Source organism: Bufo gargarizans, chromosome 2 (assembly GCF_014858855.1).
Source record: "Bufo gargarizans isolate SCDJY-AF-19 chromosome 2, ASM1485885v1, whole genome shotgun sequence".
In the NCBI taxonomy this organism is placed as follows: Eukaryota; Metazoa; Chordata; class Amphibia; order Anura; family Bufonidae; genus Bufo; species Bufo gargarizans.
Window position 1 is genome coordinate 185,152,524 of NC_058081.1, and position 18,296 is coordinate 185,170,819.

Here is an 18,296-nt window from a genome sequence, read left to right on the forward strand (position 1 = left end):
CCACTGAAATAGTTCTGGAACAGCATGGGGAGGATGTCTGGATACATCTTGGAACCCCAGGTCACTACTGGGAACAATGTTGTCCGAGTAGTACGCCACTTTTACAGACTGACAATAATACGCACCAAACCGAAGATAAAATCGATTTTAGAGGAAAAATTGTTAGGAAACATTCTTTCCTGTATATTTACTATAAAGTGCAAGTGCTGCCAAAAATTACAAGGAAAAGGCACTCCGATACAAGCTGTATATCACATAAAGGAGGGCCTTATTCACATTGTGGCACAATTGTTCAGGTAGTGGGACTTCTACACTCATAAAGCCTATGCACTAAGTGAAAAGGTTGCCAAAAATTACAAGGACCCGGCACTCCAATACACCCTTTATTACACATAAAGGAGGGCATCATACACACCCTTGAAAAATGATGATTGATGGCCTGCTGGAAACCCTCAAAAACATTAGGAGCAAGGGCCTTCTGGTGACCCTCTAAAACATTAGGGGTAAGGGTCTGCTGCTGAGCTGACCATCTAAAACATTAGGGGTGAGGGCCTGCTGCTGAGCTGACCATGGAAAAAATTATGGTTGAGGGTCTGCTGGTGAGCTGACTCTCTAAAACATTAGGGGCGAAGGCCTGCTGCTGATCTGACCATGGAAAAAATTATGGTTGAGGGCTTGCTGCTGAGGTGACCATTGAAAGAATTATGTTTGAGGGCCTGCTGCTGAGCTGACCCTCTAAAACATTAGGAGCGAGGGCAGCCTTATAAGCATATTGCTATGATGGAGAAGGAGGAGGAGTACGAGAAAATAAAGTTTGAACCATATACCCGTTTTTGTGGTGGAAGGGGTGCATGGGAATACAGTGTATTCAATACACCATAAAAGCCACATTTAAAGTGCTTTTATATTCAGGCACTTTCCTCTGGTGGAGTAGAGAAGTCAGGGGCAATCCAGGCCTTGTTCGTTTTGATAAGAGTCAACCTGTCTGCATTTTCAGTTGACAGTCGGATGCGCTTATCAGGTATTATGCCCCCAGCAGCACTAAATACCTGCTCTGACAAAACGCTGGCGGCAGGGCAGGCCATCGACTCCATGGCGTCGAGCGTCAGTTCGTGCCACATGTCCAGCTTGGACACCTAATAGTTGTAACGCACAGAGGGATCATTGAGGACGCTGACACTGTCTGCTATGTACTCCTTCACATCTTCCAAAACATTTCTCTCCTTGTGACACTAGGTTGCTGGCGGGGTGTCATGAAACTGTCCCAGGCCTTGGAGAGTGTTACCTTGCCTCTGTTGGAACTGCTGTGTGTTCCCCTCGTCTCCCCTCCTCGGTTGCCCAAGGAACTACGTACTCTGCTGCCAGCGTTGTCAGCTGGAAATTTTTGGATCAATTTTTCCACAAGGACCTTCTGGCAGTGCACCATTTTGCTAGTCCTCTCCACCAGAGGAATGAGAGATGAGAAGTTTTTTTTTGTAGCGGTGGTTGAGAAGGGTGAACAACTAGTAATCAGTGTTAGCCAAAATGTGTATAACGCGAGGGTGTGAGCTTGCCGAGCTCCAAAGCCGCCACCAAGTTGCGGCTATTATCAAACACAACCATGCCTGGTTCTAGGTTGAGTGGCGAGAGCCACAGCTCAGTCCAGTCCCTTATACCCTGCCACAGCTCTGCGGTGGTGTGCTGTTTGTCACCTAAACATATTAATTTAAGCACGGCCTGCTGCCGCTTCTCCATTTCAGTGCTACACTGCTTCCAGCTACTGACTGATGGCTGACTGGTGCTGCAAGGTGATAATTCAGAGGTGAAAGTGGAGGAGGAGGAGGAGAAGATGGGGGTTGCAGCCACTAATGTAGGTGGTGGCGGAAATCCTAATGGAAGTAGGGCCTACAATCCTTGGCGTCAATAGCACCTGTGCCATCCCAGGGTACGACTCGCTCCCGGCCTCCTAAACATTCACCCAGTGTGCTATCATGGAAATGTAGCGTCCCTGGCAACAAGCACTTGACATGTGTCAGTTGTTAATTGTACCTTACCAAAAACTGCGTTTGTCAGGGCACGGGTAATGTTATGGGACACATGCTGGTGTAAGGCGGGGACGGAAAAATATTGGCTGCTGGAGACAAAGTAATCACCACCACCATCAGGCTGTGGAAAGCCTCAGTGTCCACAAGCCTAAATGGCAACATTTCCAGGGCCAGCAATTTTGTGCTTTTAGTGCTATGGCCTGTGGGTGGGTGTCTGGGTATTTGCGCTTTCGTTCAACGGCCTGGGGTATGGACAGCCGTACGCTGCGCTGAAAAACAGAAGTGGGTGTGCTGGATGATGGTGCTTGCGAACGTCCAGTTGCATGGCGGGAGGTATCTGGGCCTGCAACTTATATAGGGGATTGGCCAGCATGTAACACAGGGGAAGAGGAGGCAGTGGTGTGACCCACAGACACTGAACCCAGGCATTCGGCCATTTTGATACCATGTGGCGGATCATGCTGGTGGTGGTGAGGGTGCTAGTGTTCACGCCCCTGCTAATTTTGTTACGACACAGGTTGCAAATGACAATTCTTTTATTGTCCGCACTTTCCTCAAAAAAGAGCCAGCATGCGGAACACCTAACCTTTGGCAAGGGAGATTGCCGCAAGGGGGTGCTACAGGGAACAGTTGCGGGCCTGTTTGGTGTGCCTTCTCCTTTTTACCACTCCACTGCATTTTACAGCCTGTTGCGGTGCTGCAGATCCCTCCCCCTCTGTACTGCTGTCCTCGCTTGGCTTGCCACCTTCCCAGGTTGGCCTAACAACCACCTCACTTATTGACAACTTTGTCTCATCCTCATCATCAATCTCTTGAGACACTAATTGCCATTAACTTATTGGCAACTTTGTCTCATCATCATCCTCGTGAAACACTAATTGCTGTTCCCCACCATCATCTTCTTGTAACTGTGGATGCTCAAGAGTTTGGGCATCAGTGCACACGATCTCCTCATGTCCCTCTTCAAGCGGCCTTGGCGAGAGGCCCAAATCAAAGAATGGCGATGAAAAGATCTCCGACCACCTGGTCGCACTGGTGTGACTTCGAGAGTGGTGTCCTGTGCCGCCCTTCAAACTGGGAAATGAACTAAGGTATCATGGATGAGTGTGTTTCCTGTGCTCTGCCAGCAGGCACAGTTTTACCGCGCCCAGGGCCATGGCCTCTGCGTGCACCATCAGCAGCACGGCCACTTCCCTGTCCCTTACTGCTCGCCTTCTGCATATTAAATGGTATATATGCTTGCAAGTATGTTACAGTAGCGCAGGTTTTGTAAGTGTATGCACAAATAAATTAAACTGAATGTCACTGATATTTAGAATGTGCAAACGTTATACAGTAGATGTAGAGCAGATAATGTCGCTGCGACCAGCAGTGAAAAAATTAGACTGAATGTCACTGATATTTATGATGCGCAAACGTTATACAGGAGATGTAGCGCAGGTAATGTCGCTGTCACCAGTGGCTAATAAAAAATTACAGGGAATATCACTGATATTTATAATGCGCAAACGTTATACAGAGATGTAGTGCAGGTAATGTAACTGTCCGAAGCGGACATCGTCTACGGAAAAAGCACACTGGATGTCACAGATATTTTTAGGCTGTGCACATGTTACACAGGAGATGTAGCGCAGATAATAAGATTGCGCTAAAAATATATATTGCTGCCAGACAACAATATTTCTTAAAAGGACTTTTGGGTCTCTAACACCAACCCTGCCTAACCAAAAAATGTTAATAAATTCCCTACACTATCTGTCCCTTCTACAGCATAGCTCTCCCTGACTAAGACTGGCCGAATCAAGTGTCCTTGTGTGCTTTATAGCACCCGATGACACGTTCCGACCAGCCAATCACTGTAATGCCAGTAACCAACATGGCTATGGCATTACAGCAAGTGGTTGTAGCAACCACCTGCACGTTTATTGGCTGCGTAGCAGCCAACAAATGTGCGGGGGGGAGACTCGAGCATGGCGCTCAAGCACACGCGGTATTTGGCCGAACACCGCGATGTGCCGAGCATTGCGATGCTCGAGCCGACCTGGTGTTCGGCCGAGCATGCTCGATCATCACTAGTTATATTCCAAATAAAGTGTTCAATGATGTTTTTTTAGCCATCAGTGAACACAATGGGCAATCTAATGATTGCCATTTATTGTCACACAAGTTGACTTAAAAAAAGTTAAAAAATAAAAAAAGTTTTTACAAATATATAAAAAAAAAAAACATAAAAGTTTAAATCACCCCCCTTTCCTTAAAATAAAAATACTTAACCAATAAAAAAAATAAACATCATGGGCATGGCTGCGTGTGAAAATGCTCATAGTATTAAAATATAACAATAATAAGGGCTTACGGCATATGGCGTAACGGGAAGAAAATCTAAAACAGCCAATTTGTCATTTTTTTGTCACTTCAACTACCCAATATTTTTTTTTTTAGAAAAAGTGATCTAAAAGTCGCACACATTTCAAATTAGTATCACTGAAAAGAACAGATTGTCCCTCAAAATGAGCCCTCACACAGCCTAGTACACATAACTACAAAAATGTTTTAGGGGTCAGAATATGGTTATAAAATGTATTTTTTGTTTTCCTCAAAGGTTTAAAAAAAAAAAATCAGTATTAAAACGGAAGAAAAATGATACAACTGTGGTATCGTTGGAACCGTACTGACCTGGAGAATGAAGATAACAGGTCAATTTTACTGCATGGTGTTTTTTCCCAATTCTATTTTTTTTTCCGCTTCCACTACATGATATGCAATCGTAAATGGCTCCATTAGAAAGTACAACTTGTCCCTCAAAAATAAGCCCTTATAAGGCTATGTGAACAGAAAAATATAAAAATTAGGACTATGGGAAAGCTGGAAGTAAAAAACAAAAAATGGCCCGGTCCTGAAAGGGTTATTAATGGCCTATCCTGCACTATATAGGCCAATTTGTTTATTTAACAATGGTAAATAGAATGTAAGATTGAGGGGAATCAGTGACTGTACCTTTGGATATCCATTAAGTTCAGCAACACTCTGAGGAGAGTATAGTTCACGCAGTCGAGTGGTCCAGGGTCCAGCAGCTCTTATATGCAAGCTCAGGGTGTCTTCATGTGGAGCAGTGGTTAATGTGAATGGGTGGTACTCATGTGTCCCCAGAGACAGGCAAGCAATCCTAACCCATTGGCCTGACTTGTATTCAAAATCATCAGGACGCTCAAACTTTAGGTAAGTGACATCTACCAAAAAAGAAAAATGAATATACTTTGCCAACAGTACAATATATTGAAAACACATATTACATTGATCCCTCTCTCATTGGCACAGAAAACAGATATAATGCTTTATGATGCCTTCTAGCCTATACAGTGATCCTTCAACACCTATTACATTTCTTACTTTTGTTGGTGCAATTTTGGCATACACTGTTGCATCTTTAGTCAGGACACTTTGTGATTGGCCTAACAGCTTTTCCACTGAGCGAAACACCCTTGTTGGATGAGGCAAAAAACATGTCTAAAACACTTGTGGTGCAAGGTACGTGATGGTGCAAGGTATGTGGTGCAAGGTATTTTAGTGCAAAATCTCACCAGATTCCACTGCATTTTGATTGGCAAATCTCTCTGTGTACTAGAAATATAAAAAGTAGCCACCATCACCTGATCCTGAAGGAGCAGCTCATCCTGACACAGATAAAGAGCAGTACAACTTATGTAGTATTGTACTTTACAGTAGATAGGCACTACTAAAACAGGCAATCAGTGCATGGACTGCAGTAATACCTGAAATACCCAATTCCAATTTAGAACCATGTACATAAGAGCAGTAAGCACTGGACACCAAGCACAGTACATCAATAATTTAAATTTGGAAAACAAATTTGAAAGGGTTTGTCCAGTGGGTACATTCTTTTTTTTTTTTTTTTTTAGAAAAGGCTCAGAATGGTTTAAAAAAAATACGCAATACTCACCAATCTTCCACCTTTCTCTTCCCGACTATTCCTGGGTTTCTCTTTCCTGGTCCCGCTCAACACACAGGAAATTAATGCTCACCTAAATCACTGGCTGTGATGGTCACCACTGCAGCCAGTGATTGGGTGAGTGGTCATCTTCTCGAGTGGGACCAGGAAGTAGGGACCACCAGCGTGGGACCCCAGAATTCTCAGAACAGATGCACTGGGGGATATAGGTGAGGTAAGTAATGCATTTTTAGACCTTTTGTAAAAATTCTTAACAGTTGGATAACCCCTTTAACTTCTATCTATACCTTATTATAACCCGGAGGATTGCGAGAAAAGAAAAATCCATTGACATTTAAATTATGGTCATGAGGAACAAAACTATCACTGGCAAAAAGAGCTAAAACACAAGTGTCTCTTACTCTGAATACTCAATTGTTAGCAAGTGCATGAGGAAGCAATCTCAGTAGACTGAAGCAGGTGCTGGTATCTCTGGTGCGTATTACGATACCAGATTGAGAACCATGAGCTATTAACCTCAGCATCCAGCATGCTGTTTAATTTTTGCATCTAGCACTATGTCTTTGCCATGTCTATTTGATGCAGATTAAATGCAGTAACCAAGAATAAGGTGCTTGCAAACTGTTCTTCTTATCTAATGTTATTTAATATGTTAAAAGGGTTTTCCAGGATTTTATACTGATGACTTATGCTCTGGATAGGTCATGAGTATCTGATCGGTGGGGTCCGACACCTGGGACCCCTGCCAATCAGCTGTTTTGAGAAGGCAGTGGCACTCCTGTGAGCACTGCTGCTTTCTTGTAGTTCACCAAGTACAGTGCTCACAGGAGTGCTGGTACCTTCTCAAACAGCTGATTGGCAGGGGTGCTGGGTGTCGGACTCCCACCGCTTAGATACTGATAACCTATCCAGAGGATAGGTCATCAGTATCAAAATCTCTGAAAACCCCTTTAATGCCTTGTAAGAGGATTCACACTGTGAATTCTTTGTAGCTGTGTTTTGAGTTTATTTTCTACTACTGAGCCGGTTACTAACTCCAGCACATACACCAGCCACTGCACCGTCATCTCCTGCCTTGCACTCACATGTAATACTCAACTGAAAAAGAGGTATGCAAACCAGTTTTCCTTTCAAATGAAAAAGAGAACTGAACATGCCCACATTATTCTTCTGTAAATGTGATGTGCAGAAAGTAAAACTGAATATCTCAGGAAAATATTGCCCTAGCAATCTACGTTGTGGTGCTCTTTTTCATTAAGAGGACCCACCAGTATACATGAGGAGTATTGCAGTCCAATCAATGCTGCAGTGTGTTTTGCTATAGTGAAATTTTGTGAGAGAAGCCCTTTTTATTGCTGTGTTCACCCTGGGTTGTGACAATAGGCTGGTTTTATCCCCAAATTAGTTGTTTTTATCTGGTATGTCTTTTTCTCTAATTATATGGTTGTCTAGTGTGTACAGGAAGTTTCTGCACAGGGCCTTTTTATTATTAGGGTGCTCACTCTGTCTTTATCAGTTATTAGAAATATAATATACCAGGGTCAGCAACACCCTCCATTTGTAGCTGGTATTATCCCCACTGTATCAATTTACATAGTCTTACAGAGTGAGTTGGGTTATTTGATGGCCAACTTTTGGCAAAAGGCAACTCCTGGTGTTACTGTAGTCCCATACACATGTTACTCCTACTTGTATACTCCTGATCTAACATGTGCTAGGACATTCAGTATTACGTTTTTTAAGTAACACAATAAAATTATATTTTAGGTATTTTTGCTGGTCAGTGATAAAGGAGGAAAGCACGCTTGAAATGCCTTGGTAAGAATTTTCGCAAAGCCCATGTTGGTGTGTCTGCACTCCCGAGACCCATGCACAGAGCTTTTATTGCTAATAAAGCATTTTTCTTATCTTGCTTCTGAGAATAAGGCATTTTATCTCATTCCAACGGCTCACAGTACATTGCGGTTTATAAATGATGTTAGAGTCAACTAGGTCAGTAAGACTATTCAGTAAGAATTAATGGACTACTAAGATTTTGTAATGGTTATATATGGGCTCACATTGGTGTTTATTTGTCATTATGAGAAAATTAGTAGAAAGTCATATTTACTGAGTATAGAACACAATGGGTGCATCAATGATGGAATACAAATTTTAACCTGCAATCTCTTACATAATACAAACATTGCTCTGTAATACAAACTTGTATGATTTCCCCTTTTTTGGGGGGATATTTTAGTGTGTTTATACATATGGTTTTAGTGTAGACTTTGTTATTTCATAGTTTTGGTTTATTAAAGGAATAGTTTTATCTTGTATTAATACACTACGTGCAGAATTATTAAGCAAATGAGTATTTTGACCACATCATCCTCTTTATGCATGTTGTCTTACTCCAAGCTGTATAGGCTCGAAAGCCTACTACCAATTAAGCATATTAGGTGATGTGCATCTCTGTAATGAGAAGGGGTGTGGTCTAATGACATCAACACCCTTTATCAGGTGTGCATAATTATTAGGCAACTTCCTTTCCTTTGGCAAAATGGGTCAAAAGAAGGACTTGACAGGCTCAGAAAAGTCAAAAATAGTGAGATATCTTGCAGAGGGATGCAGCACTCTTAAAATTGCAAAGCTTCTGAAGCGTGATCATCGAACAATCAAGCGTTTCATTCAAAATAGTCAACAGGGTCGCAAGAAGCGTGTGGAAAAACCAAGGCGCAAAATAACTGCCCATGAACTGAGAAAAGTCAAGCGTGCAGCTGCCAAGATGCCACTTGCCACCAGTTTGGCCATATTTCAGAGCTGCAACATCACTGGAGTGCCCAAAAGCACAAGGTGTGCAATACTCAGAGACATGGCCAAGGTAAGAAAGGCTGAAAGACGACCACCACTGAACAAGACACACAAGCTGAAACGTCAAGACTGGGCCAAGAAATATCTCAAGACTGATTTTTCTAAGGTTTTATGGACTGATGAAATGAGAGTGAGTCTTGATGGGCCAGATGGATGGGCCCGTGGCTGGATTGGTAAAGGGCAGAGAGCTCCAGTCCGACTCAGACGCCAGCAAGGTGGAGGTGGAGTACTGGTTTGGGCTGGTATCATCAAAGATGAGCTTGTGGGGCCTTTTAGGGTTGAGGATGGAGTCAAGCTCAACTCCCAGTCCTACTGCCAGTTTCTGGAAGACACCTTCTTCAAGCAGTGGTACAGGAAGAAGTCTGCATCCTTCAAGAAAAACATGATTTTCATGCAGGACAATGCTCCATCACACGCGTCCAAGTACTCCACAGCGTGGCTGGCAAGAAAGGGTATAAAAGAAGAAAATCTAATGACATGGCCTCCTTGTTCACCTGATCTGAACCCCATTGAGAACCTGTGGTCCATAATCAAATGTGAGATTTACAAGGAGGGAAAACAGTACACCTCTCTGAACAGTGTCTGGGAGGCTGTGGTTGATGCTGCACGCAATGTTAATGGTGAACAGATCAAAACACTGACAGAATCCATGGATGGCAGGCTTTTGAGTGTCCTTGCAAAGAAAGGTGGCTATATTGGTCACTGATTTGTTTTTGTTTTGTTTTTGAATGTCAGAAATGTATATTTGTGAATGTTGAGATGTTATATTGGTTTCACTGGTAAAAATAAATAATTGAAATGGGTATATATTTGTTTTTTGTTAAGTTGCCTAATAATTATGTCCAGTAATAGTTACCTGCACACACAGATATCCCCCTAAAATAGCTAAAACTAAAAGCAAACTAAAAACTACTTCCAAAAATATTCAGCTTTGATATTAATGAGTTTTTTGGGTTCATTGAGAACATGGTTGTTGTTCAATAATAAAATTAATCCTCAAAAATACAACTTGCCTAATAATTCTGCACTCCCTGTAAAGTTGGATTAAAGCTTGTTCCTGTTAATTTTCATCAATGAACTAACACATAAAACAGGAGAAAACACCCGTCTCCATTCTTTCTTAACCAGATTTTGACCTTCATCTTGGTTTATAGTCTCACAATGATGAGTAATGGCTAGATTATTTCTGTGAAACTGTAATAATGTTCACATTACCTGAAGGAAGCAATTCTGCTTTTATTACATTGATTTCTCTCTTCTTTCTGCTCAAGCTGATTAAATTGTCTCCAATAAAAATAATACCAGGAACTGACAAATATATGTGAAATCCTGGTGGCTCAAGAAGTCCAAAGCTGCTATGGAGGATAATCTGATAAAAGAAGATTGTTAAAGTGATTTGCTTGCAGTACAAATTGTGTACAGTACATGTCTTGACGTTGCTGCATTGTGCAACACTGTGGAAGTGGAGATTATTTGACCCTTGTATGCCCAACTATGGGTTGCCCACAAAAACTCAACAGTGGTTTCCAATATAGATGAGTGAATTGATTTAAAACTAATTAATTATGACTTTCCCAAATATTCTACTTCCACATGAAGCAGAATTTGTGGCCGAATTGTGTGATTCAGCCAAATCGTGTAAAAAAGTGCCCACCATTTTACATATCAAATTCAGTACCCTAGTGAAGGAAACAGGGTAAAGAATATGAAGACAGAGCATTACGTGAACCCAAGTGGAGAGCTGGCCGGGGGATTGGTCATAATGCCTTGCAGTCAGCCTTACAGCCAATCAGGAGGGATGATATTACTTGCCAAAGCAGATACACCAATCTTAGATCAGCCACTGATGTGATTGGATGTGTCTGTCATTGATATAGCAATTAGACACACAGGACAGACAGTTTAGAGTCTTACACTGACAATTGTAAGGATTGCAAGATATATTTAGTTAGGTACATGAGATTGAATTACTTGCTAGAAATACAGGTTTTAGCACTAGATAGGAAAATAGGGTGTTAGTGTTGTGTATCTGTTACAGGGCTGAGTATGAGCCATCAATATCAAAATGTAAGACAACTCCTTTAATAAATGTTCACTCCTGTCTGTCAGCCTCCATACTATACTGCTGCTGCTCCTAAAAAAAGGATATTTTTATCCCTTGTTCAGAACAAGCCAATGCTATTTCTGATACTACTGTATGTATAAACATGGGAAGGCATCTACTGCAACTAAAGCCAAAATCCAAACACAAAAAAGAACAAGCAGCAAAATGTAACATTATATCCTTAGGTATCTTTGCTATTTGATCTGGTTTCATCAGATATCACAATTGCAGACCATGAAAAATACAATAAAAAAGCATTGCATTGTTCTCTCAAGATGCATCCATATGTCTCTGCCTCCCGCTGCCCCTTCTGATGCTAGTGCACGTGAGCCAGATAGTGTAGGAGAAGGGGGCCGGGTTTAGTTTGGATAATGTTTGTGAGTGTGGCCATTTTGTTGGATGGAATCTCTTAGTAATAGTACAAAGTAGATTTGTAATGGCCAGCCATGGTATCAATTGTACCAGCTATAGTATAGTATACAGCTGAATAGCAAATTTACGCAGTAATTACTCCCTTTGCCTTTCAGCAGATTTGGGAAGCTGGGTAGCATGTGGAAGCATTCTGGATACCAAAATACATGTATAGCCAAACTACATGTATTATCAAGATTTTATATTTATGGATATAGTGTATACAGAATGTATGTACCAAGTGTGGCCTTGGAACTATATAATAAATTCAGACAATATATCAGAGCAGCATTATATATATTTTACATAAACCATAAGCTCCAATAACCACCCCAGGGATTGCTACCAAGCTTTCCCAGACTGAAAAAAGCCAGATTGGCCTTTTTATGAATTGGTAAATCCTCAGTATTGTAGAATACCCAGCAGGATTTGCTAGCCAGGAGCCTACAAAAGCTGTGTAAGAATTCCCATGGCAAATCCTACCTGGTAGCATAGCTAGACAGATTTTTCATTCAGGTTCCCGGGAAAGCTGAGTAACACATTATATGGAGCTGTAATAAGGACTGCTAAATATTAAGTGTACCTCAGTGAATCCTTCTCTTTATTCCCAAATAGTGCAGTAGCTAGGAAGATTTGCCTTTCAACATCCTGAGAAAGCTGGGTTACAATAATGTGGAACTGTAGCACACTGCAGAATACTAAGTCTACCAACACAAAGCCCCCTCCTCACTCCTAAATAGTACCATAACTAGACAATTTAGCATTTCAGATTCCTGGGAAAGCTGGGTTAACACTATGTTGAGCTGTAATAGACTGCAGAATACTAAATGTACTAAGATCAATCCCCCTCCACATTCCTAAATAGTGCCATTGCAAGACAGATTTGCTTTTCATGGCCCTGGGAAATCCAGTTGGAACTGTAAAAGGCTGCAGAATACTAAATGTACTAAAATAACCCCCTACTTCTCACTACTAAATAGTGAAATATACAGTGAAATTTGCTTTTCAGGGTCATGTGAAAGCTGGGCTACTTGCACAATGTAAAGTTAGCATATGAACTGTGTGTACATCTCCACAAAACCTGTAATCCAGGTCTCCAACAATGATAAATGTCAAATATGCCTAGACAAACAGTGAAAAATCCCTTCTGGCTATGTAGGCAAATTTAACATTCAAGCACTGCATCAACAAAGTGCTGCAATTGTGGTGCCTAAAAATAAGTCCTAAAGGCCAGGAAGTTTAAAACCTCCACTAACAACCGGGGGGTGCTAATACCTTTTGTTTAACACTTACTTTTTTGCCCAGCCACATAATATTAATAAATCAGTTCTAGGGTATTCAAAATTATATTAGTAATCCATATTGGGGAATTAGAAAAGACATGCAGAATCTTTGGGAAGGCCACCAATTGTATCAATGCAATTCTAGAAGTTCTACTAACTGTTATTTTGCCCCATGCTTTTTCCCTTCTCCTCAAATATTCTAACAAATGAGGGATATTTAGTTTAATAATCTCTATACTCAAATACTTAATTGTGTCTACTACTTTTATCTCATGCTGCAATACCTCTATTTTCATTAATGATAAAAGAAACAAGACTTATTCCATTTATTAATAAGCCAAAAAACTCCCCAAAAGTTCCATACACATGGATGACATGCTCCACATCCCTTAAATTGTTCAAAAATAAGAGCACGTGTCTGCATTTAATGAAGTCCTTTCCTTACAACTCCAAACTGGAAAAACCCTCAATCTGGAAATCTGCTCTGATCAAGCAGGCTAGAGGCTCAATGACGATAGATAGTGTTGAGCGAATCGTGAACTTCAATCCAAATTTCAGGAAAAATGTAATTCACTGCAAAGCTGAATTTCTTTGTGCTTTGTTAATTTTCCCTGAAATGGCGGTGAAAATCATACTTACCTCATCCATTTGAGTGCGAAGAGGCTGCTGTCCGCATCTTGCTTGAAAATATAGCACAAAATCTAGTGCACGGGGAAGTATGACGTCACCACGCCTGCCGACGTGATGACATAGTCAGGTGCCGTGCGAGATTTTGTACTGGATCTTCAAGCAAGATTGCCGAGGCGGCCTCTTCGCGATCAAATGGATTTGGAGCTAAGAATGATAGAATTGCTTTATTTTTATTTGCAAACAGTAAAATGCTTTAATATGGATCTTAAATGCAGTGATCAGCGATGCACCTAAGGGGTTCAAAATTCTTCACAATATAAAAGAAAATGGTGCCGGCGGACATCGCCATATGTTTGCCCAAACGAGCAAATTTCACCGCAAAACAACCGCTGGGCGAACCTCAAGGCCATCTCTAGCCACTAAACGCTTTTGCCACAAATAACTGCAACAGTGAAGTGCATATATATTTTTATTTCTGTACTGAAATAGGCCACTAAACGCTTTCGCCACAAATAACTGCAACAGTGAAGTGCGTATATATACATTTTTTAGTACTGAAGTATGTCACTAAATGCTTTTACCGCAAATAACTGCAACAGTGAACTGCGTATATATGTTTATTTTTGTATTGAAATACGTTACTAAACGCTTTTACCACAAATAACTGCAACAGTGAAGTGCATATAAATTTTTCTTTTTGTACTGAAATAGGCCACTAAAGGTTTTTTAACATATCACTTGCACCCCAATAAAAAAGGAACAAATTGCTGGAATGACAGAGCTGTATAATGGCTATTTGGGTCCCCAAATAATCTTTCCCTGCACTTATAAATCGATTTTCTAGCACTGTACCTAGCGCCTTCTGACGTTGTCTCTCCTTTCACTAAGATGCTGCAAAATGATTCTTCCCTATCCTTTCCCTGCACTTATAAATAGTTTTTTCATTTTATTTTCACAATTAAGTTTTTACAATTGCTGTCCCTAGCGTCTTCTCACATCTGTCCTTACACTCAGAACGCTGGAAAATGTCTGACTCTAAGATGACCGCCGTATGCATGTCAGTTTGGGTAATCCCGCCTTCCCAGACTTCCTTTCTCCATGTCCTCACACGTGCAGCAGCCATTTTAGGAAAAATGCGATTCGTTACCACGAAATGGGAGGCTATTCGTATTCGTTGCAAATTAAATTTTGCCTCAAATTCGGATCGAATTCCACTTCGTCAGCTTCAATTCGCTCATCTCTAATGAAAACTCACCAAAGGACCTATATTATCACTAGGGGTGAACGAATCGCGCTTCAGATCCAAGATCCAAAGTCAGTTCATTCCCAAACTTAGTTTTAATGCTGTACGGAGACCTGTCTCTGTATAGCAATAAAATGTATGTGCTTTGTAGAGTGAATAACTGTGGAGTGAATAAATCTGGTACAGGAATATACACCCTTGTCTAAATCTATATCAATTATTGGTTGACTTAGTTTTAGATAGTATTTTGCTTTCACTAAATATTGCATGGTAGGCCACACCCCCTTTCTGCAAAGTCCCAAACCTTTTCTGATAATGCACTCTAGATACACCAAATGTTTTATTTTATTTTTTTAAATTTATGCACTGACAATAAATGTGGGTACGATGTTGATAAAACGGTTTAGCTTACCAAAATGTACATCAATATATATAAATGATGTGTAAGCCAAAAGCCACGGAAGCTGATGTGTCGGAAATGTCGGGAAGCAAAAACGTACATTAATGCTAGAATACCCAACAGCAAAATCCCAGTAGATCCTAAAAACAAAATAAAGCATATATTTATTATTTTTTTTTAGCATGTCTTGCCTCACAATGAATATATTACAAATTGTAAAATATTCTTTCATCAGGTGAAAGATAAAGCTACTATGTCTCATTTTGGCAAAATAAAGAGCACTTGCAAGAATGGGCCCTTATTAGTGTTCATCGAATTTCAGGAAAAATCACAAAGCCGAATTTCCTTGTGTTACATGGTAATGAATCAATTTTTCCTAAAACGGTGGCTGAAAAAAAAAATTATGCTCAAGTCATCCACTTGCTCGTGGAGAGGCCGTCTGCTCCCATCTTGATTGATGAAAACTCACCAAAGGATCTGCGGCGAGCTGATGACATCACCAGCATGATCACAGGGTGACATCATCACTAGGGACGAGCAAATCGCACTTCTGATCCAAGATCCGAAGTCAGTTCATTCCCAAACTTAGTTTTAATGCTGTACGGAGACCTGTCTCTGTATAGCAATAAAATGTATGTGCTTTGTGGAGTGAATAACTGGCCTTTGATTCAGACTCCTACAATTATTAAATGGGTTATGCAGTGCTACAATATTGATGATCTATCTGCTCTTGCAAGAGCTCTGCTCCTCTTCAGAATTACCTGTGTACAGTCTCAGTATAATTACAGCTTTTTGTTCCATTTACTAGAATGGGACGAGTAATTGTAATTACACTGCCCTGCCTCTACAAGCTGGACAATGTGCAGGCAATTCTGAAGAGGAAGCAGCACTCACATGAGCACCGCCACCTTTTCAAACAGCTGATCGGCAGGGGTACAGGGGAGTCAGATCGCTGACGATCTGATATCCTGAGGATACTTCATCAGTATTGTAGCACTGCAGAGCAAGTGTATTGCTGCACAAATGTTTGGCTGCAGACAAGATTTATCTGCAACAAGGCTAAAACATTATGCTTTAATATAGAGAAGGAGTCAATAACGTTCCTTAATAATCAATTTTATTGATACATCATTATAAAAAAAATGAACAAGAAAACAATATATATACAAGTAGGGAATACAAAAAATATACCCATGCCACTATATTGCACTTCACTAATATGTAAAGTAATTATGCAGCACCCAAATCCAACTACGAAGTGCCCGTGTATTTATTCGAACATACCTAACCTAAAAGCATCCATGAAATCGGAGCATGATATCTTTACAAACTTAGGTGCAGGATAGGTGCCTTTCCTATAAGTCCTTACCCCCCAAAATCAAAATGGTGCATCTCTGTGATGCAATCGGTGATGTCAAAACTGACCGCACCACCAACTCATTAGATGCAATAAAGAGAAGCGACAAAGATTGGCCAATACTAAGTTAGAGTGACTGAATAATCCAGTTTTCTATTGAAGTACCTTAGTGCAAGTGGCAGGTGATCCTCTACGTGCATTTCGCGGTCACAAATTAATGAAACATTAAAAAGACATTGGCAAATATTAAAAGCAGATAACAATCTCTAACATCTAATTACAGATACAGAGAGACCATTATTAACTGCTCGGCGTTCGCAAAATCTGAAAGATATACTGGTACACAGCCATTATTTACCAGGTCAAAAAGAAAGAGAAGGAAGACAAAGAAAGGGTTCCTACCCATGTGGTTCCTGTAAAGCTTGCAAGAATATGGATAGATCTAATGACTTTACGGATAGCGATAGGAAAAAAAAACTTTTGGAATCCTAGAGTATATCTCCTGTACATCTACGGGAGTAATTTATTATGCAAGTTGCCCGTGCAACAAAATATATATTGGTCTAACAACAAGAGAATTGAAAAAGAGGGCGTGCGAATACATAAGGGATATAGAAAAGGCTATGGATGAGAAAAAGCGGGAAAATGTGAAAACAATTTCAAGACATTTCAAGAAGTTTCATAGTTGCAAGCCTAACTTATTACGATTCAAGGGAATTGATAAAGTTTATCTGGGAGCAAGAGGCGGCGACAGAGGAAAGAAGTTGGCACAATTGTAAAGTAGGTGGATTTTCAGGGTAGACACCTTGACTCCGAAAGGGCTTAATGAGAATTTAGGATTTAGCGCCCAGGGTAACAATATGTCAGATGAACTTTGATCTCTGGGAGCACCAGTAGCACTTCGCGGTGACGTCACACGCACAGAAAATCCTGGACGCCGAATCTGTAGTCTGCTCCCTCGCACCACACAGCTACCGGCCGGAGCAGTGTGAATGCTGGTAGGTGAGCAGTGAAGATTTACTTTTTGTTACACTTCCATACACACAGGAACGGGAACCCGGAACATTCATCTAGCCACTCCACTCGATTTGTTATATTTCTACCGACCAGCGCCAGTGTAAGTTTGTGCCGTAAGGTAATTAACATTTAACCAATTTTGTATCCTGGGCGGCAGCAGCAAAGCCCATTATATACACTGTGCAGCGGACCTCAAATTGGAGGTTGGTGGATTTCTTGTATGGGAGCGCAGGAGTGTTCTTGATTTTCTTTGTAATATCTTTAACCCTTATTACTGCACTCACCCCAGCCGCATACCATACTAAATTTACTATTCATTTGGGTATTTGACAATACCCTCTACATTTCTTAGTAAATTTCAAAGTATCTGGTCTCACAATGAGCGAACTCTGGTTTGATAGGAGAGATAGGATTCTTTTCGTTCAAAAATTCTTTAATCGGGAATCCTCTTCAGAAAGACGGAAGGATCATTCAAAAGAAGTAATAACTGAAATTATTGGTCAAATAAAAAAACTGGAACTCCTATTAATTAAAGAAATGAGAGATCTATGGGAAGTGTCTTCCCTTGAAAAATATTTGGAGAATAATAAGGTCCCAAAAGGGCTAATAATTACAAAAGCACTAAATGGGGATTTAGGGGATAGGGCCACCCTGAAGAAATGGGACCTCATGCTCCATGAATTTTCAAAAACAGCCGTTAAATTCATAATAGAAAAAGAAAGGAGGAGCTTAAAAACAGAAACAAGGAGATCATGGATCTTTTTGAAATAATACGTCCATATAAGGAACACATAGAAATAATTAAGATATGTAGATCAATCAAAATAAGAATTAAGACCAAGGAAGATGAAATTATTACCAAAAAATCTAAAAAATTAAATAGAGACCTACAAAAAATTGAAAATTCAGTGCAACAGGGGTCAGAACAAACAAAGTGATAATATGAGTAATATGGATCTAGACACCATTGACGATACACTATGCGATTGCACCCTCAATAATCT

General features: G+C 40.6%; 1 protein-coding gene across 1 annotated transcript in view; it reads right to left on the minus strand.

Annotated features, from left to right (window-relative positions):
- Window positions 1-18,296, minus strand: part of LOC122927672 (dual oxidase 1-like) — a 260,004-nt gene that overhangs the window by 32,531 nt on the left and 209,177 nt on the right. The window contains exons 27-29 of the mRNA XM_044279744.1: window positions 14,931-15,058; window positions 10,063-10,216; window positions 5,022-5,254 (exon numbers count right to left, since the gene is read on the minus strand). Coding sequence (XP_044135679.1) covers window positions 5,022-5,254; window positions 10,063-10,216; window positions 14,931-15,058 — 515 coding nt within the window. The remainder of the gene's footprint in view (window positions 1-5,021; window positions 5,255-10,062; window positions 10,217-14,930; window positions 15,059-18,296) is intronic.